At 44.5% G+C, this 26865-nt stretch overlaps 1 protein-coding gene across 1 annotated transcript in view; it reads left to right on the top strand.

Moving 5' to 3' along the window:
- LOC138468215 (xanthine dehydrogenase/oxidase-like) overlaps positions 1 to 26865 on the top strand; it is a 551126-nt gene that overhangs the window by 238997 nt on the left and 285264 nt on the right. Inside the window, exons 10-12 of the mRNA XM_069608675.1 lie at positions 6553 to 6645; positions 10879 to 11030; positions 25974 to 26067. Of these exons, the coding sequence (XP_069464776.1) occupies positions 6553 to 6645; positions 10879 to 11030; positions 25974 to 26067 (339 nt within the window). The remainder of the gene's footprint in view (positions 1 to 6552; positions 6646 to 10878; positions 11031 to 25973; positions 26068 to 26865) is intronic.

Genomic DNA, 26865 nt, shown 5'->3' with positions numbered 1-26865 from the left:
GAAGCAGTGAGGGGACAGCAGGAGGCAGAGAAAGAATGGAGGAAGTGGTGAGAGGACAGGAGGAGGCGGTGAAAGAATGGAGGAAGCAGTGAGGGGTCAGGAGGAGGTGGTGAAAGAATGGAGGAAGCGGTGAGGGGTCAGGAGGAGGTGGTGAAAGAATGGAGGAAGCGGTGAGGGGTCAGAAGGAGGTGGTGAAAAAATGGAGGAAGCGGTGAGCAGGAGGAGGTGGTGAAAGAATGGAGGAAGCGGTGAGGGCTCAGGAAGAGGCGGTGAAAGAACAGGAGGAGATAGTGAAATCCTTACATGGAGGAAAGGTGACATTCAAAGAGAAACATCAGGATCAGAAGAAGAGGTATCAAAAGGAGGTGATGCAAGATCAGTTTAAGTGGGAGCCAGGGAATCTGAAGAGGTGATGATGGGCTAGAGAAGGAGACAGTAAGGAGGAAAGAGCCAAGAGAGGTCAGCAAGAGCAAGAAGAAGAGCTGATGGGGAAGTGCTTGTAGAACCACTGGATAAAGGAGAAGAGAGGCTGAACTGTCTGCGCAGGCTGAGCCAGAGAGGCAAGGCGTCCCAGGCAATTGGAAAATCTAGTGAGCCACAGTGGACGTAGCAGGAGAGAGTATGTGGTGAGGTGACAAAACAGTGGTAGGAGCAAGAACAGATTTTGTAGAGAACACCAGGAGAGAAAGGAAGGTTCCCTAGAAAAGGGTGAAATACAAGGAACCTCAGAAAGGAACCCACGCACAAGACAGTCCTAAATTCTGTCAATGATTTTATGGTTGAATCTCCATCTTATTTACAAGGCATATGCTTTCAAGGAAAGTCACAGGAACAACAGAGCCAAAGAAAAAAACCTAAGGAGTATATGAAAATAGATTTATTATACAAAGAAACATATTCTTTAACGTATTTCAAAAATGTTTTTTACAAGTTTTTAAAAAAAACAACATAACAAAAGATGAAAAGGAGACATACAACAAAGCATATGTACATTATGATTACAACAAATAATTGGAATAGAAAATAATGCAATGAGACAATTAGTAAAAAGAACAGAGAAAACCACAAAAAGGCAGTTATGCCTGTTGGGTTTTAACCAGGGTGTGTAAAAAATTACCCTGGTTAGTACAGAATTGAATTATTCATAATCAACTAATGACATGTAGTTATTTTGCCATATCATTGACTGCCCTAGAAAAGGGTGCATTACAGATGTGCGAGGACAGCCAGAAGAGGACACTTGGTGTTATCAGGAGAACCCCTGGGATAGAGCTGGAAGTCCCTCCTGCTAATGTCTCGGCTAACCAGTCAACGAGCAATGAGAGCATTGGTGACCCCAAATGGCCATATAAATATATTGGCATTGTCAGCATGTGACCCCTAGACTTGGATGCCTTCAAGAAGGTGAAGAAAGAGCAGATAACATATATTTATTTTATTTTTATTTGATTGATTTAGCTGAAATTAATCAACTTTTCAATACAGTTTAACATAATAATAAAGTGGTCTCATACAATCATAACAAAAGAAACAACCATCTCGTGCTACATTTGAAACTTGCAAAACATATGTCATGATACAGAAAAAAGAAAGAAAATAAGATTTTTTTTAATTACAAACTTGTTGATTGTCAGTTATAGCAACACAGTTTTGTGTGTTATCCTGTTGATGGCGAGGCAACAATTGCATTTAATTACCAAAAATTAGCTATCTGTGAATTGATATCTTAAAAAGAAATCCACTATCGTGATTGCTCTTAAGGTGGTAACACATAAAGTATGGATCCCAAATTGGTATTTAAAACAGCACAAGTTGTGCGTCACTGTAAAAATCAACATACTAAAACATTGAATATAATCAATTTCATACAAGATTACATGTCTTCTGTTCTTATCCCCATAATTACGCCAAACTAGTAAAATTGTGCTTGCTGAGGACACCTTTAGTTAATACACATCACACTGTTCCTTATTCATGGTCACTAGAAATGCGTTTATGTAGATATCGTTTCCAAGACACTAATATTGTCCAAGGCTATTGCTGTCAAAAAGTTTACAGTGCATTTCGAATGCTAAGCAAGGGGTGGACAAATGGCTAACCACCTGAGATCAGGATTCAAATCTCGCATATGTTTGAAATGTTTGGCAAAGAACTGCTGTCTGATAACATTTTGTGGTTTTCTAGACGAAGTGCAGCATACACTTAAATCTTTCCATACATAGGTAACTAAAATACCCCATGGATTGACGAAGGGATGGGGGGAGGGCCCTGGATTTTGGGGCTACTGTAATTCTAGCACTTTCCATGGTGTAGCAGTTTGAATAGTAATAGGAAGGACTTTTTTTTGTCTTGTTTTCATAGAAGGAAAGAGGCCCTTTGGAATCAGAGGAGTAGCGATCTTGACTGATCTCTGCATTTGAATTCTTCGCCCTTATTGATTATTTTGGACCTTTTGTTATAAACAAGCCCTGAATCAATATCCAGGATCCTACCAGGACATGTCACGCTGAAGATTTGTCAATGTCCTAGAAAACAATATGCAAACACTGAAAACAACTATGTTTACTGAGAGCAACACTTTATTTAACCCCCCCCCCAAAAAATCAAACAATTTTGGCATCTGCACATCTTTGATCCTAACAAAAAGTCTCAAACATCCCTCTACAAACCTCAAAGCCACCAAACATGCCCAAGAGAAATGTGATTCGTTTTTCTCATCTCCTTTGTGGTCCTGTCTCTTGCAATCACATGTGCCTTTCTACTGGCTCTGGCCAATGCAAGTCAGAGGATGGAGTTAAATGCCAGTGGATTGATATCTCGCCCCAATCTTCCTTCCTTGAAGGGAGGCATAAGGATGGGTGGCAGACAATACCCGTTCCAACAGAAGTACCTCCTGCTAGACTTACACCCTTAGGATCTCATTTAAATTTTGGTGCCGACTGTCCCTTTTCCCATTTCCCCTTTCCATCTGTGCATTAGTTACACCAGTCATGCTCACAACCTGAGAGAGGCATTGCTGCTGAAACAAGCCACCCGCCTTGCTCAAGGAACCTGTAGCCAGGTTGGTCGGGAGGGTGGGTTGAAGGACAGCTGTAGGCACTCCATAATACAATTGATTATATGAATGATAGTTTGTTGGGGTTTCTGATGCCAACAAAAAACAGATAAGGCCCAAAGCCCCTCACACCCCAAGATCTGTGATGGATTCCTCTCATCAGTGGATGGTGGTCATCGACCCATGGTTATTTTACTGGATGCCATGCTGATCATTAATAAAGGAAAAGCTCCCTCCTTTGTCAAAGCTTTGGCATCATTTGATGGAGTCTATGGGACAGCTTTGATGTAGTTGAACCCTTTGCTGAAAAACAGAGTAGACTCGAGATTATCACCTTACAATAGGTCAACGCTGGCGCCTTAAGGATACCCACTACCTCGTAATTTCTTGTTTTGTTTATTGTGCATGTATGAATGGTCTCTGATGTTATTGCAATTCAATGTTCACCGAGAGAGAATACCATAGCATCTACTATTCCACAGCAGCAATGCTGTGTCTCTTTCTTCCGGTATGTTAGCAGCTCTGGATGGTTTGATTCATATGGTGCAAAAGTAGTCTATGCTTAGAAAAAATATGTTTGTATTATTATAGCTTTTTGTCACCTGCTATGATTCAACCATTAGCAACTATTTCCCGTTCTGATGTATAACTCTTCTGTGACGCCATGGCAGAAGATTACGGATTTCATAAGCAACGGCTATGACCTTAGAGCACTGGAATCGATCATTTTGCTGCAAGAACTGTGTTTCCTTTTTGCCTTGCATTGAGTTAAGGGAACCTGACCTTTTGTTATGTTGTATATTGTCCCATAATGCATCTACTCTACACCCCTTGCAAATGGTGTTGCTGGGTCAAACCATTATCCCAATATTTCCGTTGAAGACATTCCTTGATCCTCCACATCCCCTGATGCCAAATGGTGTGCCTCAGAGGGCAAACAGAGGCTTGGGACATTGGGCCCCTTCAAGGTTGGAAGTCTTGAGTAGCCGCCTGGTATTCTGTATGCTTTGTCCCTCTACGTGCATTCATATGCCCTACTGACTTCTGAAACGGGAGGTCAACAGTGATGCCTTATGAGCCCTTAGTTCCTGAGGGTTGAGGTCAAAGCATGTGTACCTAGACTCTCAAGATGAGTGCTCCTGCTTGGCTGAGTGTAACAAGCAGCCCTGGCTGTTGGCAATCTTTTTAATTTAATCCAGGGAACAGAGTACAACTATATTTCACTGGAGTGCCTACTGGTCCACACTGCTCAAAGGAAGGCCCCTGTAGGGGGACAATATTCCTACAAGGGGTGTGTGGAATATTGATGTGGTCATGTTTCCGCCTGGAGTTTTCAGAAGGCACACTAACTGGGATGTTTGAAGCAAATCCACTTTCTGAATTTTTTACTGGGGCGAAGACTGGGAAAGTTGTATCCTGTCACGACCATTGACTGGGAAGTTGCCAAAACGTTTTAATTGATGTCTCTTGTCATGATTACCCATACATATGGAGGTTGTGCCCTATTTCCGTGGCAATGCACAGAAAAAAAGATGCCCAAGCAAAGATGGAGTGCAGGACATTGCAGGAGGAAGCACAAGACTTGCTGAAAGGATCTGATGGAGAAGCTTGGGAAATTGACCTAAGCTTGGGAAATTGACCTAAAACTGTTGATGGTGAGACCATGAGACCAGGACAAGTGATCTTCTCACTTGCCTCTGTGGAATCCGCTGGGAAGGAGGCTCGGCAATCACCATGTTTGCTGCTATGGCCCCAGTTAAGGGTGTGACTGACTAATGAGAGAAATGATTTATCGGAACTGTGACATCCCCGGGTGACGAAGCCAGAGGCCTGCAGCTGTAAAGTTTAACTCGCTTAGAGTAAGGACACCAAGGCGGTGCCCTCACCTCCCGTGAAGCCAAGCAATCTTCTTAGCTGATCTTCACTTCTGGACACCTTTCATACCTCTGCTGGCACAACCTTCACCAGAGCTGTGCTTTCACCAGATTGGAGGGCCACGCTTCCTCAAACCCCATACCAGGACCACTTTTCCTTCATCATCCCAGTATGGACTCCAGTGGATCTCTTTAGCCTGGAAGGCCAATGCCAATAGAGCGACTGGTACTGGTAATGGAGAACAGCAGAGTCCATGATTCCAAAAGCTTCCTGCATAACCTCTCGCTGTTAGAACCGGCAGGTAATGCATGCCCAGGTGATGCCCATCCGGAGACTTGACATCTTGATTCCGCCTGGAGCATATTGCTCCCTACTACGAGATACTATCTGCATGATTGCACCATTCTTCTCTTTTGGGTGCATAATCCATATGATGGATCAGATGTATCCCAAAAACCAGGCTTGCTAAAAACCATTGCGTACCACAACATACAAAGCCAAATTAACCTCATTCATCATTGACACCATTGCTTGCTAACCTGAGCTGTCCGAGTTAGTGGTTGGTCTCGACAGCCTGCATTGGTCGTGTGGGACATCCCTGAGATTACATCTAGGGTGATTAGGACATTCAATGAGCAGTTGAATGTTCAAGCTAATTGATGGCTAAGGACTTTTGAAAAGCTACACCTAAAGAGTTGGGGTTTTCCCTGTTTGACACTACCTCTGCCCGTACATAACCCTTTGAAGAGTACCCAATATATACACAGTATCGAAATCCTACTCTTGCTGACCATTTTTTTAATGATCTGGAATAAAGTTCTCTATTCTTGAGATCTGGTCATGGCTGCTAGGTAAGCAAATGTAAGCACAATGAAACATTTTTCTCTAGATTGGGGACTGAGTCCAGCCTGTACCATAGAGTCTGGAGAGAATCTAGACAGTCCCCTTTGCATAGGGTCCGGCTAATTGAATCGAGGAGCACTGAGACACTATTTGGTGACAGCACCCATTCATGGGTGCACACATTTTTGTTGAACGTCTCTGTACCTTTTTGTGGAGACATGATGTAAAATAAACTATCCACCATTCCTTGTTTGACACGGCGCAGATAAAAGGCCATACAACTGTACAAGGTTATGAAATATGTACCAGAGCGTTATAGCACACACGCTGCGTTAGAGAAGTCATTGCAACAGTCTGCACATTAGCTTAACACGCTAGACCAGGGGTGGACTGGACTATAGGGACTGTGGGGATTTCCAGAGTTCTCGCCCCCCAATATGTTGGTTTGGGAGATCCTGTTAGTGAAGGATGATCAAAGGTTTCTTCATTGGGGGAATTGTTGAACCTCTTGGCCAGGTAAATTGGGCATACTTGACTGAAAGATTTATGGGTTATACATCTGTAACTCCGCACCCTGGGGGGCCTCTGCACCCTCAGAGTCTTTTGTGTGGAAACCTATTTTATTTCCACATTTTCCCATAGGAAAAGGTTTGAGCTTGCTGGAAATGTGTAATATGGGGCCACTTTGAAACTTATTTCCAGGGCCTCTTTTGGTTGCCAGTATATCTTCGCTCTAGACACTGCCTTAAATGACCCTTGCTCTGTTTTGTTTACCCAAGGTATTGAGATGAAGTTTAGGAACATGCTATATCCAGTGATAATAGCCCCAGCCTCGATTCCTGAACTGACAAGTGTCCAACATACACAAGAGGGTAAGTACAATTCTGGAAAAAGAGATGGGAACTCTTTCATGTTCTCAGGAAGTCTGATGTCCATAAGACAGCACCAGAACAGGCACAAGCGAGGGGTGGATCCACAAGAAAGCACCAGAACAGGCACAAGGGGGTGGGCAATCCATAAGAAAGTACCAGAACAGGCACAAGGGGAGGGGCAATCCACAAGAAAGCACAAGGGGAGGGGCAATCCATAAGAAAGCACCAGAACAGGCACAAGGGGAGGGGCAATCCATAATAAAGCACCAGAACAGGCACAATGTGAGGGGCAATCCATTAGAAAGCACCAAAACAGGCACAAGGGGGGGGGATCCACAAGAAAGCACCAGAACAGGCACAAGGGGATGGGCAATCCATAAGAAAGCACCATAACAGGCACACGGGGAGGGGCAATCCACAAGAAAGCACAAGGGGAGGGGCAATCCATAAGAAAGCACGAGAACAGGCACAATGTGAGGGGCAACCCATAAGAAAGCACCAAAACAGGCACAAGGGGAGGGGCAATCCACAAGAAAGCACCAGAACAGGCACAAGGGGGGCAACAATCCACAAGAAAGCACCAGAACAGGCACAAGGAGAGGGACAATCCACAGGAAAGCGCTAGAACAGGCACAAGGGGAGGGGCAATCCACAAGAAAGCACCAGAACAGGCCCCCAGGGGAGGGGCAATCCATAAGAAAGCACCAGAACAGTCACAAGGGGAGGGACTATCCACAAGAAAGCACCAGAACAGGCACAAGGGGAGGGGTAATCCACAAGAAAGCACCAGAACAGGAACAAGGGGAGGGGCAATCCATAAGACAGCACCAGAACAGGCACAAGGGGGGTATCCACAAGAAAGCACCAGAACAGGCACAAGGGGAGAGGCAATCCATAAAACAGCACCAGCACAGGCGCAAGGGGAGGGGCAATCCACAAGAAAGCACCAGAACAGGCACAAGGGGAGGGACAATCCACAAGAAAGCACCAGAGCAGGCACAAGGGGAGGGGAAATCCACAAGAAAGCGACAGAACAGGCACCAGGAGAGGGGCAATCTATAAGAAAGCACCAGAACTGACACAAGGGGACGGGCAATCCACAAGAAAGCAGCAGAACAGGCACAAGGGAAGGGGCAATCCATAGAAGGGCAATTTCGCACTCTCTGTGCCCTTTTTTTACCAGGAAAAGTGCAGGTCACCTATGTGTAAAGAGTCCATCCTTTATGTTTTCAAATGCTTGATTTTCTGCACATCAGGCACTTTATGTGGGATTGGAGATGCGGTTGTGGTGTGGGTGATGGTAAGATGAAGGTAGGGATGGAAATGTGATCCGCAAGTAGGAGTTCTGGTGTGTTACATATCAAGATGAGTTTGCATCTCACTCTGCACCTCAACGAAGCTTGATCCAATGCCCAGGCTGCAACATGATCTGTAAGGAATGTAGGTTTGGAGTGAGTATGAGATGTTGACGTCACTGGGGAATGATTTGTAAGCCTCTGCAAATGATATGCCTGGCAAGCATTGAAGGGATAAGCAGGGAGGTCTTGATGAGAAAAGGCATTTGCACCTGGGCATTGGATTGTGGCAATGGTCTATTGTGCCATGGGAGGTGAAACATAGATTTATTTCCAGCCATGTCGCCTGCCCTCCTTTAAATCTCTTCCTTGCCTCACCAAAGGACAAGCCGGGACATGGACCTTTCCTTTGCCCCCTTGATTCAACTTGATTCACCCTCTCCTCTACCCACTCACCTTATCCATGAGACACCCCCATTCCCCTTCTGCCCTACAGCCAACCTCCCTTCCACATGCTGCGCAGCCCTCAGCTACTTACCCTGTGCCGTCCCCCCACTCCCCACCTACCTTGCCTCCTTTCCCACCACGCCCACCCATCCTGTCCCCTTTTGCGCTCCTTGCATTATGCACATGACACCTTCACTGGATTATTATCTGTGAAGTGTGCTCTGCATAATGCATTGGACAGGCCTCCTAACAGAGCATCCTCCAACCTTGGAGGGCATGGTTCTACAGCATGATAGGAGACCTGTATGTTATACTGATGACTTGGGTGGAATTCTACTTCCAGTAGAATTCCACCCATCCTGTGATGTCATGTTTTCTTATGTTAACTCTGTTAATGTTCCACATTCCAGAAAGACGGTTGAGACCTTTCTGGCTGACTCTGTTTCTACTCATACTCGCTCTGGCAGGGAGAGGAAGGTTCCTTCAAAGTACAAGGAGCTTGTTTTGGGTGCTGTGGTTTAGTAGCACCTCCCATCCTGTGTTTTTCCTCTAATTCTCCTTTCCCTTATCTTCTTCAGCTCATCTTCCTTAGTTAGTTTCTCAGGTATGTGTGTGTGTGTGTGTGTGCATGGGTGTGTGTGTGCGTGTGAATGAACTGTGTGATGGTTCTTTAGTTGAATAAGGGGGGGAGAAGTGTTATAATGATGACTTGGGTGGAATTCTACTTCCAGTAGAATTCCACCCATCCTGTGATGTCATGTTTTCTTATGTTAACTCTGTTAATGTTCCACATTCCAGAAAGACGGTTGAGACCTTTCTGGGAAGCTGTAATCAGTGCTTAAAGTGGGCCGGGGCCTGCCGGGGCCGCGCCCCGGCAGTCTCCAAAAAGTGGGACTGAGTCGGGGCCCTGCCGGGGCCCCCCATCCCACACAACATTGGCAGGATGCATTATCCCGCCGCGGCCGCAGCCGCGACGGGAGATGCGCCCGCCAGTTTAATTTCAGGCGAGCTGACAGAAGTGCCAGTCAGGCACAGCGTCGCTGAGGCTGGCTGGCACTTCTGTCAGTCACTGTAACTTCCCTGATGACCCCTCATCTGAGGGGTCATCAGGGAAGTTACAGTTCCTTTGTTTGCCCTCGCCAGATCACTGACCCTCAGCGAACCTGCGGGCTCCATGATCTAATATGCAGATTAGATCACGGAGCCCGCAGGTTCTCAGAGGGTGAAAGACGGCTCGGGCTCTGTGATCTCTGCTCTGAGCAGATAGATCACAGAGCCCGAGGCGTCTATCTCTGTTGGCAAAGCTTTATAAAAGATGCCTTGAATTGTATACGTTTCAAGCCATCTTTTATAAACGTAGAAATATTTCTTTGTTTATAAAAGACCGCTTGAAACGTGCACAATTCAAGGCATCTTTTATAAAGCTTTGTCGATGGACAAAGCCACCTCGGGTTTTGTCCGTCCTCAACGCTTTATAAAAGATGCCTTGAATTGTTTACGTTTCAAGCCGTCTTTTATAAACATAGAAATATGTTATAAAAGTCTATGCTCATAAAAGGTGGCTTGAAAAGTGCACAAACCATAGTAAGGTAAGCACACAAGTGTGCGTAAATTACTATGGTTTGTGCACTTTTCAAGCCACCTTTTTATAAACCTAGAAATACGTAACATTGGTATGTTTATAAGGCTTGAAAGGTACACAAACCATAGTAGTGCGCTTACAAATATATAAATGCTCACATACATTTATATATTTGTTTGCGCACCTTACAATGATTTGTGCATGTTTTAGGCCACGCCCACAATGGAAGCCACGCCCACAAACGAGGGCCCCCCCTCAATTTCTTGCCCCACTTAAAGCACTGGCTGTAATATAGGTTGATACATGGGCTGAGTCTGGTTGCGAATAAAGAAGCTCTATCTACTCCCTGTCCGCTTCTTTCCTACACTGTACATCTACGCTCAGCTTATCCACGCGATACACACCGCTGCCTTCAGCGGAGCTTTCCATTACACATAATAAGACCTGATCCAGTGTCTGGCGCCCACGTGATCCCCGTTTCAGTTCTTGCACACATTAGTGACCATGAACATGTCACTGAGTGTGGGCAGAGGCTAACATAATGCCTACCCAAAGGTAGCTGTGGTTACAGTGTCATCCTCCCGACCATGGCTGCGGATTTGCTCTTCCCATGGCTCATGTTTGAATGAAGCATTGCATTGTGGTTAAACGAGATGGTGTCTCCAGATTAACAGAACTTTGTGCAAGCGCAGCACAGTTTTTGTGCTGGTGCATAATTGACCAGTTAAAAATACATTCAATCATACATTCAGTCATATTTGCATTTGTGTCTCCTCGTGGCATTATTGTTGACTTTACAACAGGATGTATTTCCTCGGCTAATTATGTTACAATTGCAGGATGCTTTTTTGCAGGCAGTACTAGAGGTTCCTAACAATTGAAATAAAGTAGCACCTTTTCCTTTTGCAGGGATTGTTTTTGGAGCCGCTTGCTCCCTCGCCTACATTGACAGTGTACTGAGGAAAGCAGTGGCGGTCCTCCCCGCCCACCAAACAGAGGTGTTACAAGGAGTATTAGAGCAACTGCGGTGGTTTGCAGGACAGCAAATCCGGAACGTGGCAGTAAGTCTTAAGAAGAATGGAGGCATGAATGGCTGTCGTCCATAAAGTATATTGCCTTAATTGCCTGCAACCTCCAATCAAGATACGCCAAGCGCATTGATCGGGCGGGGGCTTTGGTTTGCCTGATGTAGCCTAATTCTGTCTGATGGTGAAAGGGGCGGTTGTTGGAGAGCTGCTTCTTTGAGAACTGGACCAACCCTATGGATATGATTGAGAGTTGCGGCTTCTGTACATTTATTCATTTGGGATTTTACAGTGCGCTGCATGCAGGCAATGCTGCTTCAGGGCCCAAAGAGAGACACATTTGGAGCTGTTGGGTGGGGAGAGGCGGCGAGATTCTTTGGCATCCTACAGTTAAGTTGTATGCCCCAGTAAGGACATACTTTAAAGAGTAGCTTACCAACTAAAAATTTGCAAACTCAGATTGGCCAAGGTAATTGGCATAGGAAAGCCTGGCTGAGCATTATGAGTTGGTGTTTTAAGTCACCTCGTTTGAGTTGAAGTTCTTTTTTGAATTTTTTCAATAGTTCCAGGCGTCTGATAGACATCATCCTGTCCCCAATAAGTTGGTTTGGAAGATCCTGTTAGTGAAGGATGATCAAAGGTGTCTTCATTGGGGGGAATTGTTGAACCTCTTGGCCAGGTATATTGGGCATACTTGACTGAACGATTTCTGGGTGATACATCTGTACCTCTCAATACCAGAAATACTTATATTCTTAGGTTTTGTAAATAGTAAGAACCCATTCGAGGGAGTTAATTATCCTATGGATATAATTCTCTTAGGATATGTGTCTACTGGGAACTCAACATGTGCACAGGCATCCTTACCCTCTCCAAATTCTGCTCTCATCACAAATTCAGTGGGGACCCAGTGGTGTACTCCCACCACTCCTGGGAAATCTGTCAGAAAAGATACTAAACACCTAAATGGGAGTACCGTGGACTTAGACACTCCTGTCCAAACACATATTTATTCACACACCCCCTGCCTATAGTTGGCACAGCAAACACTGAGACTCAGCTCTTTAGAAAACTAAATAATTTAATATGAACCATACATAGTTTAAACAATACAAACAATTGTCTCATAGACTCAATCTTCTCTTTTAGACAACACACACAATACATAACAATCTAATGTGTGGGGTTAGTACATGAGGCTGATTACTCACTCCCAGTTTAACAACAACACAACTGGGTATCCCAATTGTCAACACATTGTATATGCATGTGGTCTTCCACACCACATTTGACTCACTCTCCACATCCAACTGTTGATAATCTTTAAACCATATTTGATAATCTCTTAACAGTTGTCATGCTGTGTTCGCATGCAAGCATTTATTTAATTGTATCGTGCTTGTGCGTAAACCTACACATTTCTAATGTCAACATATGCCATCTCATACAATGTTTATAACAAAACATTGAGACTACTGTGTTTCGGCCTTAAAGTTTCTTAGGTCTCCCTTGCATGATGTTTGAGAGCTTCCTTTATTATGATAGGACCTTCATCAGGACTTCACAAACCACTGCATCACCTTCTTTGCTTTCGTAACAGCTATGTATATTCCTGAAGGTAAAATAAGGACTCTTTCACTTCAATCACTCGAAATGCCTGCAATCAAGCACAAACTGGATGTATTTATTAGAGATCATTTAGGAAACAATGATGTATCGCCACCACTGTGCAACATTCACCATAGATCACAGTGTTACTTACTAAGGACCTTGTGATGGCTCAACTTCTAGAATAAATGCAATTCAAATCACTTTGATTTCCGAAAATTTCTTCTTTCCTTAATGTAAGCCACATGACTCCCAGGATATTAAAAAATATTCCACACCCTGGATTAATGAAAGACAAAGAATAGAGTGCTTGATAGCATCGTTTGTTTTAATGTCTCTGCTCTACTTGTGGGCAGGATCTCATGTGTACCTTATTCGAAATTAGTTACTCAAGGAGCATGCCATTTCCCGAACTCGCTCTCCTCTCTTGGAATCTAATGTCCCATGTTCCTTTGTGTGTCGGTAATACCTCACTGTGGTGGTGCCCTTGTCATCCTCCGCTCAATCTGTATCGAAGGATTATATATACAGCATCTGTTGTATAGACATAGTTTGCTGCTATAGACGTATCAAAATCGCCCGTTTAGCACAGAAATTAAAATGAATGATTGTACCCCTCTGCTGACTGTGTCTATGGGATAGCTAATTAGAAGATTTGCCACTGCGATGGGTAGATAGTATCTTGTGTGGTTAACCCTGCCATGCGTAATTGCACACCTATAATCACATACTCTTCAAAAAGTTGTGGGAGATGCCTCTCTGCTCTCTCAAGCTGCTGGGTCTCCTGCTCTATCTATCGCGGGAAATATATATGTGACCCAAAAACATTAAAGGGATGGTCTAGTAAAATTTTTTATTTGAAAAATAAATAGGCAACATAAAAAAAATACTAGCATTCTCCGTTTTAAAACTTCCTATGTAAAATTTTGAGCTATTCAAGCTCAAAATTCGCAAAAGCAAGCACATGGGCGCATCCATTTTGTGAAATGGATCCCCGTCTGTGCTGGCTTTTGCTTTTGCGGCACTAATGAAGGAAAAGCCAGCCAGCTATAGTAAACAAAAGCTACGGCTGGGTGGCTTTCCCTTCATTAGTGCTGTAGGCAGAGGACGGGGACCGTAGACCAGAGCAGGAAAGCTGCAGCTGAATCTTGGTAAGTGCTATTTATTATTTTTTTTTAAATAAGCACTAGCTGCATTTTTTTTTCTAAGTTTTCCGGGCTGGAGGAGCCCGGAAAACTTAGAAATAAAACCGCAGCTTTAAAAACGTTGTATTTATGTTTGCGGTCGCTTTTGAAGCGACCGCAAACATAAATACAACGTTATTGTGTTGGAAAACGCTGCGTTTTTTCTTTCCAAGTTTCTCAGGCTCCTCTGGCTCGGAGGAGCCTGAGAAACTCGGAAAGAAAAACCGCAGCGTTTTCAAACACAACCGCGTGTGTTTCTGCCTGCTGTGGCTTTCACTTTGGGTCTCCGGTGCTCCCAGGGGAGCACCGGAGACCCAAAGTGAAAGCCACAGCAGGCATAAACACAACGCAGTTATGTTTACATGCCGCATAGTGTTTCTACCTGCAGTTGATTTCCCATTTGGGGCTCTCGGGCTCCCCGTGGGGAGCCCGAGAGACCCAAATGGGAAATACTAAATGCTGCATTGTGTTTGCCTAAATCTGCTTTCCCGTTTGGGGCTCTCGGGCTCCCCACGGGGAGCCCGAGAACCCCAAATGGGAAAGCAGATTCAGGCAGAAACAACGCGGTTGTTTTCCGCAATGCCGCGTTGTGTCTGCCTGAATCTGCTTTCCCGTTTGGGGCTCTCGGGCTCCCCGTGGACCATACAATATACCGGACACAACGATTCCTGAATTGTCAGGTGCTATAACTATTCCTTACCACACCGCACCATACCGGATGTAGAGAGTGGGCAATACTGGATGCGATATTTACCACACAATTCCGACCACGATTGCCAGGAAAAATAACACATGAGGTTACTGGCATGAAAAAGCATGCAGATATTAGGGGCATATATATGTAAATCAATCACAGGTGCACATAATTACTCCTCCAGTATAAAAAGTAATTCTCATCCCACTCCCAAGAAACCACAGCAACATGCAGCCCAGTGGAACACTGCCAATACACCCAGGGGAGCTGTACCCACTATTTGGTGCCCGTAGCAATGCCACAATCATGCAGCGGATGGCCCAACAAGGAAGGAAGTGTAGGAGAAGGGCCAGAACACACAGGATCGGAACAACCCCATGGTCACTCACAGAAACCCAAATCCCGAGGACATATCTGCTGAACAAGGCAACCATATTCCATGTACTGCTCCTCAATTAGGGTGAGCTTCAGAATTAAAATGGCATACGCATCCCCATCCCCCCCTCTACTCAAGTTAGTGAGCGTACTACTTTTTCTTGCTACTGGCAACTGATGGCACACTGGGGGCATGGCGCATGGCATGTGCCAGTCCACATTTTCAACAATACTGACGCAGGCGTAGGCTGCCCTGCAACACCATGCAGAATCACACATGTCCCTTCCAACAACCCAGGAGAAACTAAATGCCTTTAAAGGACACTTCTGTACTGGTGCCCAATTTCCTAACATCATTGGTGCCCTGGACTGCACGCATGTGCCATTAGTGCCCCCCATGCCACAGAGCAGGTGTATAGGAACAAGCAGCAGAAGCATGCTCTGAATGTGCAAAGGATAGGTGATGCTGATATAATCATTGCCCATTGCTGCACAAGTTTCTCTGGCTCTACACATGAATTGATAGTACTGAAGGACAGCACCCTCCCTGCCTGTGTGCATGGACACATACAGGTGATAAAGGACATTGCTCCTGGGCAAGCAAAACACAGTGGTATTTTCTCACTTTAAAGGGGTTGGGTGTTTGCAGAGAGGCAGCAGCAGCCATGGACAGCACACATTATCTGCCACATCCCATGGTCCATTGATCTATAATGCACCCAGTCATGCATAAAACACATCCATATTTCTGGCTGGTTATCGAAAAAGCAAGTATCAATTTACTAATGTCTTGCCCTCATCCTTTCAGGTGAGCTGGCATTCCACTTCTGCCATGGCTGCTGTCCCCATAAAGAAACCCCTCGAGGTCCACAGATAGGCGGTATAATATGGCACACATTTGAACATGCAGACCTATCGAAAGGTCCTCCGGGCTACGGAAAGCCATGCTCTGTTGCCTACAGAGTACTGGTGAGCATTGATGCATGCCCCCAGCAATGTTCATCACATTGTCATAGCATGTAGCATGGTCCACAGTCTATGCCATTATAATCAATCTATAAGACAGCGGCAAGGATGAAGATAAAGACGAAGCCTCAGCCGCATGCCCTGTATGAGATGGATCAGGAAGCCCAGATCGCAAGGCAATGTTCAGTTCATGCAATTCTGTTCTATTTGTATATTACATTGGGCACTTGGCTATCCCTAAAGGAGGCATTAACAAATCGGGTCAGGAATGGGGCAAATAAATCTTTGTGCTCCAGGATCAATTTAGGAAGCAGAAGGTTATAAGGAAAGCATGTCGCGCGCATAGTTGACAGCATTTTAAGCAAATCTTGAGCAGAAATTTGCGAGAATGTGAACGCAGAGGGGCCTAGTTCCTTGGATGTTGGACCTATCTGCTTCTGCTTCTTGAATGTGGAGTTATGGCTCTGGACCATTGTTATTTTGTTTCTGGCATTGATCATTTTTACATCAAATGCTGCTTGAATTGTGGAGCTGTCTAAACTTGTAGGTAAAAAGGAGGTCTGAGTTTTAACATTTCAAATAGTTTTCCTGTGGAGTTGGAGGATTTCTCAATTTGGGCATTAAAAAAGTTCTTTTTGGTGTCTAGAATTAGTAGTTTGTGTACTTTGTCTGTTTCCTTCCACGCTTCCATAGAGATCTCTGAAGGTTGTTTTAGCCACTGTAATTCTAGCGTCCGTTTCAGTTCTGGGGTGAACCAGGTTTGGCGGCCCGGATTGTCTCTGACAGACTTGGTTTTAAGGGGGGCTGTGAAACCCAGCATCTCAGCGAGGGTGTTGGAGAATGTGGACACCATTTTATCCACTTGGTCGTAAGTGTGTGTCTTGGTCATGATGGTGTCCAGAAAGACTGGAGGTCTTGGCACAGTAACTTTTTAAAGTTCTGCTCGGTGACTATTTTCCTTGGGTTGAATGGTTTTGGTATGGAGTGAAGGATTTGGATGGTGAAATCGATGACATAATGGTCTGACCATATCCATGGGGTAGTCTGGTTGTTTTTGAACAGTAAGCTTTCGTGTTACAATCCAATCCAATATGTTATTTTTTGCAGTGGTTGGTTCACTGTTTTGGACCTCATGGCCAATGGATATAAGGGCAGATTCTAGATCGATTGCTTCTTTATCCAAGTAATTTCCTCTCCAATAGTTCAGGTCCCCTAGGAAAAGGGTAGCAGAGTTAAGACTGGAGAGACTGTTTAGTAGTTTGGTAATTTCTTCATTGAAGTCGGGCATTAAGTTAGGGGGTCTGTAAACTAATACAATATTGATGCTGTTATGGTGGGTCGGGTCATTTTAACATGTAAGATTTCGCAACCTGAACACGTAACTGAAGCTGGAAATCAACCCAGTTCGGTTTTGGCAATAATTGCCACTCTACCACCGTAACCTGTGGTGCAGTTTGCACAGAAAAAAGAGAAGCCTGTTCGAAACAGCCACACTGATCGAGAAGCCACTTGTGTCCCGGATCCAAGTTTCGGTGATACATAGAATGTCAAGGTTACTGCTCACTACCCTATCGTGATGATCTCGAGCATGTTTAATTAAGGATCTTGGGTTCAGAAGTGCAATTTTTAATTTAGTCTCCTTTTTTGGCGGGTGGGAGGGTGAAGAATTTCGATTCCCTTGCAACATTTGTTGATTCAATAGATCTGCGTGGCGCTAATTCCTTAATCAATGATGTGGCTGGGGAGGGAAGAGAGTGAGTAGCTGAATCTGAAGCCAAGTCAATGTCAACTGTACTAAATGTGTTGAGAGGCAGTGCAGTTTCGTGATTCAACGGCCTACATTCAGGTACTTCCGGTTAGTCGAGTGGGTGTCTTAGATTCAAGTTCTGATGGATTAAAGACGTTGAAGCTTCTACATCTTTGTCTTCAAGGGTTTTAAGTATGGGTCTGGCACCGTTCTACCTCTAGTTACTAGGGACTCATGCCAGTGGTCTGAGCTGATGCAGCAGACGTTCGGCTTAAGGTCATCTCACCAGTTCTTGACGTCTCTGGTTGTACAGAGATGTGAGGACGCAGTCTAGACCTTCTCACGCACATGCTCTCAAAGGGCCTCCTTAGCTTCCTGTTCTGCAGGGACTGCGAGCTCCTGTTTGGAAAATGTTGGCTTCCTTTGCCTCCTGTTCTGACCTGATTTGGTCCCCAGATTCTTAACTGAACCTTTGGTACTTTCAAGTGTGGTGTCACGCTATTACAGCATCTGGAAAATTCTGTTACTGCATCCAGGCTGGTAAAGGCGTTATCGTACGATTTGCCTCCATTCCCGCGTGCAGTAATGTTATTTACTGGATTGTCTTTTACTGGATGATCCTACGACACACCATCAGAAAAGGAAACATTTCAGCTCTCCCTAAAGTCATTTCTCACTGGAAGCAGCAATCCTAGCCAATCAGGATGCCTGAAATGCAGGTGTAATTCATCATTAAACCACCTGCATTGTGAGCCCAGATTGGTCTCTGTGCTCTAGCTCTGCGCTTGCTGTCCGTCAACTGAAGACCCCGCTCGCCTGCATTGACCAGTCCAAAAATAATTTGGCCCATTTTTACATTTCTAAAAAATTTGCAACAGACAACTGTGTCATGTGTGTATTGTAAATATATTTTTGGCTAAGTGCAAGCCACAAGTCTGCAAAACTGTATTTTGGGGCAAAGGGTATAACAAGGTTTGTACTAGCACTGCAGCTTGCCGTTAGATTGACCATTCAGGTTAAGCGCACTGGGCATCCAGTTTAGCCAATCTCCAGGTTTAGTTCTATTAGAAAACTAGCGTCTTATATTGACCACTTGGAAGTTTGGACTAATCGTACTGCGTAACCCAGGTCACTAAAGCAATGGTGGAAGCGGCATACGAAGCTAGAGAGGAAGATCGCTTTCTCAATGAGAGTCTTGATCCAGTGCGACTAACATGTTACTGGGAATCCAAAGTCGCGTTCTGCTACGAATCACAGCTTTTTTTGTATGTGCATTATGTGAATTAAGTTGAATTTGTATTCTGAATTGTATTCAACCACCAGTTTCATTATGAGTTTATGGGGTTTAGCCTGTTAATGTTGTAATTTCAATTAGTGAAAAAAACAAATTCAGATCAAACAGGATGTCGTATGATGAATATTTTGCTGCTGGTAATTTAGAAGATGATCACAAAAGAAAGGAAGTCTTGCGGTGGAAGGATAGCTCAGGGGCAACGTGTTTATCTTGAAAGCAAGGCAACGCGATGCAACACAGGTTTGAATTCTGATCCCGCGCTTAGAAACCACTCCTGGTATTAAGCACATTATAAATGAACAATCAAATAAATAATATAAAAGTCTGAATCCCTCCCTATGGACATGAGCGGCAGGCCTGTGTGACATTCACTCATGCCACAGTTAAGACAAGTCATAGGGCCTCATTATACGGTAGGCGGTGAGCCATGGCGCTATTAGCGCCATGGCTCATGCCGGTAAAATACCGGCACCGCCTTGGCGGAAAGGGGATTTACCGCCCCATTCCAAGGTTGGAGGGGCGGTAAATCCCCCTTCCACCATTGCCCTTCCCCATTCCCATTTCTGCCCCATAGGGCTCTATGGGAATGGGGAAGGCGCTAATTACGGCACCGCAATTTTGCGGTGCCGTAATTAGCTCTGAGGTCCCTTAGCGGGTTGGATTTTAACGCCTGCAAAAAGCAGGCGTTAAATCCCCCAACCCGCAAAGGGACCTCGTAGTAAGGCGGTAAGGATTTACCGGTACCGGTATTTTACCGGTACCGGTAAATCCCTACCGCCATCCGTGTAATGAGGCCCATAGAATGCATTCCAGTATGCAGCCACGCTAACGAGCAGACGGAGAAGCGATACCAAGCGTATGGAGCTCCAGACTGCAGCAGGAGATCCAAAGTGGTGGAAACCAGGAACCGTCGCAGACCCATCCAGGTGGAATGTCTTCCTTGTTCCAACATATCTGCAGGCTCCCCCATTTACCCGATTAGGATAACAAGGGCATGCCTCCTAAAATAAATGCAACGTAGCCTTACAAGAAATACTATGCATAACCAATAGACATAAATGAGAGAAAACAAGAGAGGGGGAAGGCCTATAAAAAGTGAGGCCAACATCAAACTTCAGTGGGCGAAGGAGAGAACGGAGAGCCCAAGATAGGTGTTGGAGCGAGAGAGCCAACAGCAGCCGTGATTTCAGAGCGAGGACACCCAGAGTTTGAACCAAGCAGGGAGCAGAGAGTCCTGCTGGTAGAAATAAGGGATAAAAGTTTCAGCAGTCGGGATAACCACCCTCATATAGGTGAGAAAAGCCTTGATGTTATATGATCTACAAAACACGGTTCCCTTCGGGCTAGGTTTGCACTTTATCAAATGTCCAAAATAAAATTAAGAAAAATAAAGAACGAGCGAAGTGTGGAAATCCAGGAAGCTTGTGGAACGCGTGCCTCACATTTCTGGTTGAGAATTGAGACAGGTCTCAGGCGCAGTGGTCCTTGGGGCCCCGCCCCCTTTTGCAGGTGTGAAGGACAATATATACCTCAGCAAGGACGAAATGGCAGAGGAACATTGTTAGTGGGAGGGATATTCTATCCCTTGTGTTGAGTCAACTGTGAATACCTGTTAAAAGAGCTGGGACTGGACACTTAAACTCGGGTCATAAATCCTTTAAAAGTAAAAAAGACTCTTTATAGGCAGGACTGGGCGCACACCGTAGACTTATCATGCTTACCCTTCCTTGGAACATCTTTCACACAAGCATAAGCCAAGGGCTATGATTGCACCATATCTATCAATTCCTTCCGAACACATGTTATCAAAACCTTACAATTCGTCTTAGGAGGAATTTGCTTCCAACTAAAAAAGTACAGATAAGGCGAGGGCTTATATATCCATCAGACCCCACGTGTAGGCTTTGCAAGAGCAAGGAGTCTGTAGAGTAAGTTGGGCACCTATTTTTGGAAGTCTCTGACTTTCATTTGGAAAGAATGGTATTTAAAGAAAATGAAAGGTGTAACAGAAGAACTTCAGACTTGATAGAAGTCTGGAAGAGACTCCTGAATCCGCTGTCGAAGTCAGAGAGCTTGATGGCAGCAGCATTTGTGAAATCTTGGACATTTGTAAATACTGACGTGGGGAGTGTCCAAGACTGAAATATGTTTTATCAGTGTTATGTAGATTTGTAGGGTTTTGTTTTGGGCATAATTATGTAAAAGATGTGTTTTATCAAGGTTCTCTTTTTTTATATACTGTTTCATTTTATTTTGAATTGTAAAGGTTTGTAAACAAAACACAAATAAAAAATAAAAATAAATCTCCCTTGTGTAGAGAAAGCAGCCAACAGAGAAAGTAGGAGGACAAGTGCCAGATCTACAGATAGCAGACCAACTAAGGATTCCACACCACACATAATAGTAGCTCCCAAACAGGAAGCAATGTGACAGAATGGATCACAAATAGTGATCAGGGCCCTATATCCCCGAGACTTTGGGTGCTGTATCCCTGTGAGACTGAGAGTTTGAGCTAAGAAGTGGTTGGGTGCTGTATCACTGATGCTGAAAGTTTGAGCCAAGAAGTGGTTGGGCGCTGTATCCCTGATGCTGACAGTTTGAGCCAAGAAGTGGTTGGGCTCTGTATCCCTGAGACTGAGAGTTTGTGCCAAGAAGTGGTTGGGCGCTGTATCCCTGAGACTGAGAGTTCGAGCTAAGAAGTGGTTGGGCGCTGTATCCCTGAGGCTGAAAGTTTGAGCCAAGAAGTGGTTGGGCGCTTTATCCCTGAGAGTTTGAGCCAAGAAGTGGTTGGGCGCTGTATCCCTGAGACTGAGAGTTTGTGCCAAGAAGTGGTTAGGCGCTGTATCCCTGAGACTGAGAGTTTGAGCCAAGAAGTGGTTGGGCGCTGTATCCCTGAGACTGAGAGTTTGAGCCTGGAAGTGATTGGGCGCTGTATCCGTGAGACTGAGAGTTTGAGCCTGGAAGTGGTTGGGCGCTGTATCCATGAGGCTGAGAGTTTGAGCCTGGAATGGTTGGGCGCTGCATCCCTGTGACTGAGAGTTTGAGCCAAGAAGTGGTTGGGCGCTGCATCCCTGAGGCTGAAAGTTTGAGCCAAGAAGTGGTTGGGCGCTGTATCCCTGAGACTGAGAGTTTGAGCCTGGAAGTGGTTGGGCGCTGTATCCGTGAGACTGAGAGTTTGAGCCTGGAAGTGGTTGGGCGCTGTATCCGTGAGACTGAGAGTTTGAGCCTGGAAGTGGTTGGGCGCTGTATCCGTGAGACTGAGAGTTTGAGCCAAGAAGTGGTTGGGCGCTGCATCCCTGAGACTGAGAGTTTATGCCAAGAAGTGGTTGGGCGCTGCATCCCTGAGACTGAGAGTTTGTGCCAAGAAGTGGTTGGGTGCTGTATCCCTGAGATTCCGTTGTGCTTTAGGGGAATACCCCTCCCCTAAAATGTCATTGTTTATCTAATCCTTACACTGTGCAGGTAGATCAGTCCCAAGGAGGGTGGTGGGGGGTCCTTTTATGTTGCTGCCCACCCCCTGGAGTATATCGGCATTATCCAAAACCAAGAACAGGCAAGGTACTGTTTCTCTGAGACTGTTCTGTATGTTGAGAGCCAGAAGGAATCATGTTTCCACACTATAATAACTCAGGGCCTAAATTGCTTAGGCCCTAAGTTATTATAGCGTGGACACATGATTTGACATTGCTACCCTAGTGCACTCCCCAAGAGGAACATTCTATATTGTTAAAGGTAAAATCCTAGCTACTCTCTGCATATTTCTCACCCATTTCAGAAGGTTAAACATTAATTTAATGCCACGTTGCCTGTCGATCTGCCGCAGGGGCTGGCATTGCATATTATTTTGCCACTGTGCTTTTCTTTAACCTTCAATTTGCAAGGCTAATTTATGTGGCTCTAAACAAAGTATAGTTCCACTTTATGATTCAGATGATTTTGTTTTTGGTAATTCTTCAAAAGAGACCAATATTTGGTTGCATTTTGTTGCCTTCATATCATATAACGACTGTCTTCCACGTGAACTTTTTTTAAACATTATTTGGTTTCTATGGAAGGCAGATATTTAAAAACCCACAGGTCCCTGGTAGGTGCCATTCCGTTCATACCATGAGACCATGGTGTGTATAAATGGGTAGTGTTGTTGCGGTGTGGTGAAGTTTGTGCGGATTGTTGTGTTGTAGGTTTGTGGTTGTGTTTGGTTAGAATTTGATATGTGTATGGAGAGGGTGAAGTTGTTAGTGGATTGGTTAATTGGCATTGCTGTCTTGAAGTGAGGCGCTAAATTTCTGTATTTCTAATCAGATGGGGTGTGTGGGAACTCTGTGTCTACGTCTAGCTCTGGGGCTGTTCGACACTCACAGTCCCTTTCTCATATGGCGTCCGTTCACATGAATAACCTTGCCCACGTTGGGCAGCCGGCTGCCTACGTAGCCCTTGTTTGTATGCAGGGCGGACAGGCATTTGTGCGTTCCTTGCAGTCTAGCGCAGAAAGCATTCCCAATCTAGTAGGAGGGTGGCATCGGTAAGCCCGGCTTTATTCCCTCCTTCTGTTGGGGCTGCTCGCCATTCATCATCTTATCCGGTTGCTCATTCATGTTACCGCTCCTACCCCCTTTGGAATGTCGCAATGCTAGCGCTTGTAATTATGTCCAGGGGCGGTGTCTGCCTTCATTCAGAACTCTCTGGTCCATGCCTCTGCCAATATCTACAGCTTAGTTATTGTGGCAAGTGCTAGTGTTCAGCCAACTTTGTACAGATTTGATATATAGTAGCATTTATCGAGTGGGTGAAGGTTGTTTGCTGGGAGTTGGCTAGGGACGCTGGATTCTGTCCTTATGGGTGTCGCTTGTGTCCTATTAGACATAGTGTTGTCTCTCTTGTTGAAGTAACAGTTTCTTTATTTGGTTATAGATGTTGTCATTGTCGTCCTAGCTTTGTCATCCTTTTCATTGTGTTTCCCGTTTGGTGAATTTGGTTTTTCACTTTGCATCTGTGATGTTGAAGAGCCAGGTTTTTAGTAATTTTCTGAATTGTATGTGGTCTTTGGTGTTTCTTATTTCTTTCGGGATGTTGTTTCAGGTTTGTGCGGCTAAGTAAGAGAAGGATGAACCCCCCAAGTTTTTTCTTAAGGTATGGTTTTTCTTCCAGACGGATTTCGTTGCTTCATCTGAGGAGTCTTGTTGGCTTGTAGATTGTTAATTTCTTTTGCAGGAATTCAGCTCCTTGTCCGCTGATTGCCCTGTGTGTTATGCACATTGTTTTGAAGGTGATGCGATGTGTGTCTGGGAGCCAGTGCAGTGATTTTAGGGCTGGAGCGATGTGGTCTCTTCTGGATAGTTTGAGGAGGAGTTTGGCTGCTGCATTTTGTATCCTTCATAGTTTCTTCAGGAGGTATTCTGGTATCACAAGATAGATAGAGGCTGTTTGCATAGTCGATTTATGGCATGATTAGGGCAACGATTGTGAGCGTTTTATGGGTGAAGGAGAGCAAAGGTAAGATTATTCTTGCCGTGTGAAGGAGGAAGAAGCATTTCTTGATTATTGCACTTATTTGTGGTTCTAAGGTTAGGGTGTTGTCCATCAGGACGCCCGGATTTTTTACTACCTTAGATGGGATTGGTGCAGTTCCCATTTCTGTTGGCCATGGAATATAGGTGTTGTTCTCTTGATTTTTAGATATAATCATTATTTCGGTCTTTCCTGGGTTGATTTTCAAGTTGATGCCATTCATCCAATTAATGACTTCTTTTAGACACTCAATTAGGTTTGAGTGATCGGCTTGAGTGTCTTCGATTTTGTAGATGATTTGAGTGTCCTCTGCATAGTTATAGCATGTAATTTTGTATTTTTTGAAGATTCTGATTAGTGCAGTTTGGTAGTTGTTGAAGTACAGGGGTGATATTGAGGACCCTTGGGGAACTCCACAGTTGTTGACTCGTGGTGTGGATTTGAAGTGCTTTAACCAAACGGTTTTTGTTCTGTCTGCTAGGAAAGATTTAATCCAGAGTAGTGCCGTGTCTGTTATGCCTATGTCTTCTAGTCTTTTGGTGTCATGGCTAACTGTGTCAGAGGCTGCGGAGAGGTTGAGCAGAATCAGGAACGAGGTTGTGTCAGAAGTCCACGTTTGTTTTTAGCTCATCCCAGATGGACAGTAGTGCTGTTTCTGTTCCTCTTGCAGCTCTGAAGCTGACTTGTGCTTGGTCCAACAGGTGGTGTTTTTCTACCTGTTCTTGGGTTCATTTGTAGATGTAGTTTTCCAGGAGTTTGCCGGGTAGGGAATGTTTGAGATTGGCCTGTAGTTGGAGAGGTCTTCTACGTCACCACTTGTGTTTTTTAAGAGTGGTTTGATATATGCTGATTTGAATGTTTTTGGTACGGTTCCTGTTGCTAGTGAGAGATTTAGGAGGTTTCTTTAATATTCTGATGGTGTTCTTTGTGTGAGGATTGATTTGTAGATGTCAGGCGGGCACGGATCCATGGGTGAACCTGATTTCTTGCTGTGCTTCACCAGCAAAACGAAAACCTCTGCTGATATTTCCGGAAAGTTTTGGAGTTTGTGTTGTGGTTCTGTGTTAGGTTCGGTTTGTTGGATGTTATGATTGGTCGGTCGGTCTGTCTTATATGTTTTGTCGGATGTTGTTGATTTTGTTCTTGAAGTGGTCTGCCAGGTCATTGCAAAGTTTCTCAGAGGGAGTTGGGGTGTTGCGCATCCTGGAGGTTTTGTTATTTCTTTGATGATGTTGAACATTTCTTTTTGTGAGTTTGTGAAATTGGTGATTCTGTCGTCATAATGCCTTCTCTTCGCCGTTTGTAGTTCCTTCTTGTATGCTCGGATTTGTTTCTGGAACAGTTTTTTCTTCTCCGGGTTGTATTCTTTCCTCCATTCCAACTCCATTTTCTTGTTGTCATTTTTCATGGGGCTTAGTAGTGGGGTGAACCATTTTGCCATTGCTCTTTTTTTTGATGGGGTGAATGGTTTTTCCAGGGCAATCTTTTCGATTGTATCAGCGATCCATTTCATCCAGGATCGCACATAGTCTTTGTTTAATTCGCATAGAAGTACAATGTAGTTCGGATTTGCTAATATTTGTCATTATCATTTTTATTCCAGGCTGTTGGGGGATCCATAATGACTGCCAGTCCAATATCTGACCTAAACCCTGTGTTTATGGCATGCAGGTCCACGTTAACTGTGATGTCAACAGGTAAGCAGGGGCAGAAACACGAGACACGCATGTCCACTTCAGATTAGCACTTTCTGTAAACTAGAGAGTATAACATGCTTGCCAAGAGCATGAAATACCTTTCATTGCAGGATGGCAAGAATGCATGTTATAGTGGTATTCAGCAGCATGTTAAACCTCTGTTTCATTGACCAGTCTCTGCACATATCATGTGAAACCCCCAAACATGTTTAAGCAATTATTTCAAATCTAGCAGGCTGGATTGTAATTGTGAATTAATACAGCGAATAAAAAATGTAGAGATCAGAAATACCCTTGAAAATTATTGACAAAATATGTTACACAAATGTAATTACACATAGGAAGGAAATATTAGTAAAGCATGGCTATTATAAGTGGTAAGGAAAGAGAGGTGAAAGGGTTATACAGAGAAGTGAACTTGGTGAAAGAATAGGTGATAAGAAATAGGGACCTTAAATCCTTAATATACCTAAGGAAACTACACCTGCTGCTTCGCCAATATCCATTACATTATACCACCAGAGAAATGCAGCTTGATACACATGTCATATCAGCGCCCAGGTGCCAGCCAATCGGATGGCTCTGAATCCGGGCACACAGCTCTGATGGGCTCCGGGCAGTTCACTGCTTTTTTGTACTTACCGCCTCCCTCGGGAGCTGGTTAATGTGTGGCTCCTCTGCGGTGGCCATGAGCTTTTCTGGTTAGCTCCATTAATGGCTGCCATGGAAATAAATTATCATTTCTTTTTTTTAACATAGCAGGCCTCTTTTCTTTTCACAATGTATTCCATTACTTTG

The sequence above is a fragment of the Ambystoma mexicanum genome, chromosome 4q (assembly GCF_040938575.1).
Source record: "Ambystoma mexicanum isolate Mex_15411 chromosome 4q, UKY_AmexF1_1, whole genome shotgun sequence".
Taxonomy (NCBI): Eukaryota; Metazoa; Chordata; class Amphibia; order Caudata; family Ambystomatidae; genus Ambystoma; species Ambystoma mexicanum.
Note: the sequence above shows the minus strand (reverse complement) of the source record. Positions and strands in the feature narration are given on the sequence as shown.